This window comes from Penaeus vannamei, chromosome 15 (assembly GCF_042767895.1).
Source record: "Penaeus vannamei isolate JL-2024 chromosome 15, ASM4276789v1, whole genome shotgun sequence".
NCBI classification, from domain to species: Eukaryota; Metazoa; Arthropoda; class Malacostraca; order Decapoda; family Penaeidae; genus Penaeus; species Penaeus vannamei.
In genome coordinates, this window is record NC_091563.1 from 30,346,328 (window position 1) to 30,348,827 (window position 2,500).

Here is a 2,500-nt window from a genome sequence, read left to right on the forward strand (position 1 = left end):
GAGAGGGAGGGAGGGAGAGAGAGAGGGGGGTAGGGAAAGAGGGAGGGAGGGAGGGAGAGAGAGAGAGGGGGGGAGGGGGGAGAGAGAGAGAGATAGAGAGACCGGGAGGGAGGGAGGGATAGAAAGAGAGGGAGGAAGGGGGGTGGGAAAGAGGGATAGAGAGAGAGAGAAAGAGAGAGAAGAAGAAAATTAAGAGAGAGAAAGAAAAAAAGAGGAAGAGAGAGGGGGATTAGTCGTTTATTCACTCAGTAATTCATTTTGTTTGTTTGCCTGATTGTATATGTTTGTTAGTTTGTTAGGTAGATAGCTAGGCAGTCATCATAATATTCATATATATTCATATATTTTATTGTTGTTGTTCTCTTTCTGTTGCTGAATGACCATTTTTCGTATCATTTCCATTCTCACCCCCTCATCCTGCCCTCCCTGTTCACCCCCCTCACAATCACAATCACCCCCACCCTCCCCCTCCCACCCCCACCCTCACCCTCACCCTCCCCTCCCCACCCTCACCCACACCCTCCCCTCCCCACCCTCACCGTCCCCTCCCCTCTCCCCCCACCCCCACACTCACCATACTATCCCCGATCTTCTTCTCGAGTGTGATGACGCCGGTGGTGCTATCTAGCGAGAAGTAGGAGAGGTCCATGGGGTGGCCCTGGAGTGTGTAGCTGATACGGGCGTTATCTCCCATATCGCGGTCTCGGGCCACGACGCGCATCACGGAGGTCCCCGGTCTGTGGTCCGTCGCGATGGTCTGGTCGTATCTCTGAGGGAGGGGGAACGGGGGGAGAGGGAAGGGGGAGATGTGGGGTGGGGGAGGGGGAAATGGAGGGAGGGAAGGGGGAAACGGGTGGGAGGGAAGGGGCGTGGGGTGAGGAGGAGGGTGATGTGAGTTAGGTGGGGGGACGGAGGGGGGAGCAGGGAAGGGGGTTGGGTGGGTAGGTGGGTGGTAAGCAGAGGGGGAGACAGGAAATGAGAGAGGGAGAGAGAGAGGTGGAGGAAGAGAGAGGGAGGATGGAGGAAGAGACGAAGAGAGGGGGGGAGAGAGGAAGAGTATGAGAGAGAGAGAGAGAGAGAAAGAGGAGAAAGAGAGAGGGAGAGAAGAAGATAGAGAGGGGGAGAAAGGGAGGGAGGGAGAGAAAGGGAAAATGGGATTGAGGGAGGGAAGACGGGAAGGAAAGAGGAGGGGGGAGGGAGAAAGAAGCGAATATTAATGTTAAGAGCAGCAAATATTGTCTGTAGTACAGTATGTATATATTAAAAACAGTGGGTGGAAAAATAAACATTAATAGCAACAGAGACATTTACAATGAATACATACCTATATCTAAGGACCAAAGAACATGACAAGATGAATAAAAAACATTTTTTTTTTTTCTTCTTTTTTTTACTTCTCACTTCGATCAGTTTTTTCGAGTATTTTCTTGTTTATTCATTAATTCTAGTAGATCTGTTTCATTGCCTTAGGACGTTCATGTCTTTATTCTCTCTCTCTCTCTCTCTCTCTCTCTATCTATCTATCTATCTATCTATCTATCTATCTATCTATCTATCTATCTCTCTCTCTCTCTCTCTTTCTCTTTCTCTCTCTCTCTCTCTCTCTCTCTCTCTCTCTCTCTCTCTATCTATCTCTTTCTTTCTCTCTCTCTCTCTCTCTCTCTCTCTCTCTCCCTTTCTTTCTCCTGTCTCTCTCTCTCTATAAATATATCCCTCCCTTCTTCCCTTCCTACCTTCACTTCCCTCCTTGTCTCCCTTCCTCTTTCCCTTCCCCCTTTCCGTCCTATCTCTCTGCCACATTTTCCACAGTTGATCAACAGGTCAAGTTACACCACCCCCCCTCCACCCTCCTCTACGCTCCGTACTACTGCGCAAGTGATTTTAGGTCTCACGTCTCTTTGGCATAAGATCGAAAATGCTGCACTTCCCGTTTAATACGAGGCACAATGGCCTTCTGTGTTCCTTTTTTTTTTTTTTTTTTTTTTTTTGACGAGTCGGTTTCCTTTGCTGTGTAACTTTTCTTGAAATATCAAGCCTTGCGGAAATCTGTTAAAGGAGTAGGGAGGAAAAAAAGATAGAAATATAAGGAGGGGGGAAATAGGGAGGAGGAGGAGAAAGAGGAAAAAATGCAATAAGAAATGAAGGAAGACAGGAGGAGGAAGAGAAGGAAGAGGAGGAGGAGAAGGAGGGAAGACATGGAGGAGGAGGAGGCAAGAGAGGAGGAGGAAGAGAGTGAGACAGAGGAGGAGGAGGAGGAGGATAGAGGAAAGGAGAGGAGAAAGATGAGAAAGAGGAGGAGGAGGAAAAGGGAAGGGACGAAGGGAGGAAGAAAAGTAGTAGGAGGAATAGGAGAGGGAGGAGGAGAAGCAATAGAAAAAAAATAAAAACTATAAACAGAAGATGAAGTAGAGAAAGTAATGATAAGAAAAATAAACAAAGCAAGATCTTCCTTTTTATTTCTTTCCTTTCTATTCCTTTTTAACTATATTCCTTTTGTTCT

General features: G+C 47.4%; 1 protein-coding gene across 1 annotated transcript in view; it reads right to left on the reverse strand.

The window, feature by feature from the left end:
* LOC113825387 (DE-cadherin) overlaps positions 1-2,500 on the reverse strand; it is a 263,829-nt gene that overhangs the window by 57,597 nt on the left and 203,732 nt on the right. The window contains exon 13 of the mRNA XM_070130637.1: positions 575-769. Coding sequence (XP_069986738.1) covers positions 575-769 — 195 coding nt within the window. The remainder of the gene's footprint in view (positions 1-574; positions 770-2,500) is intronic.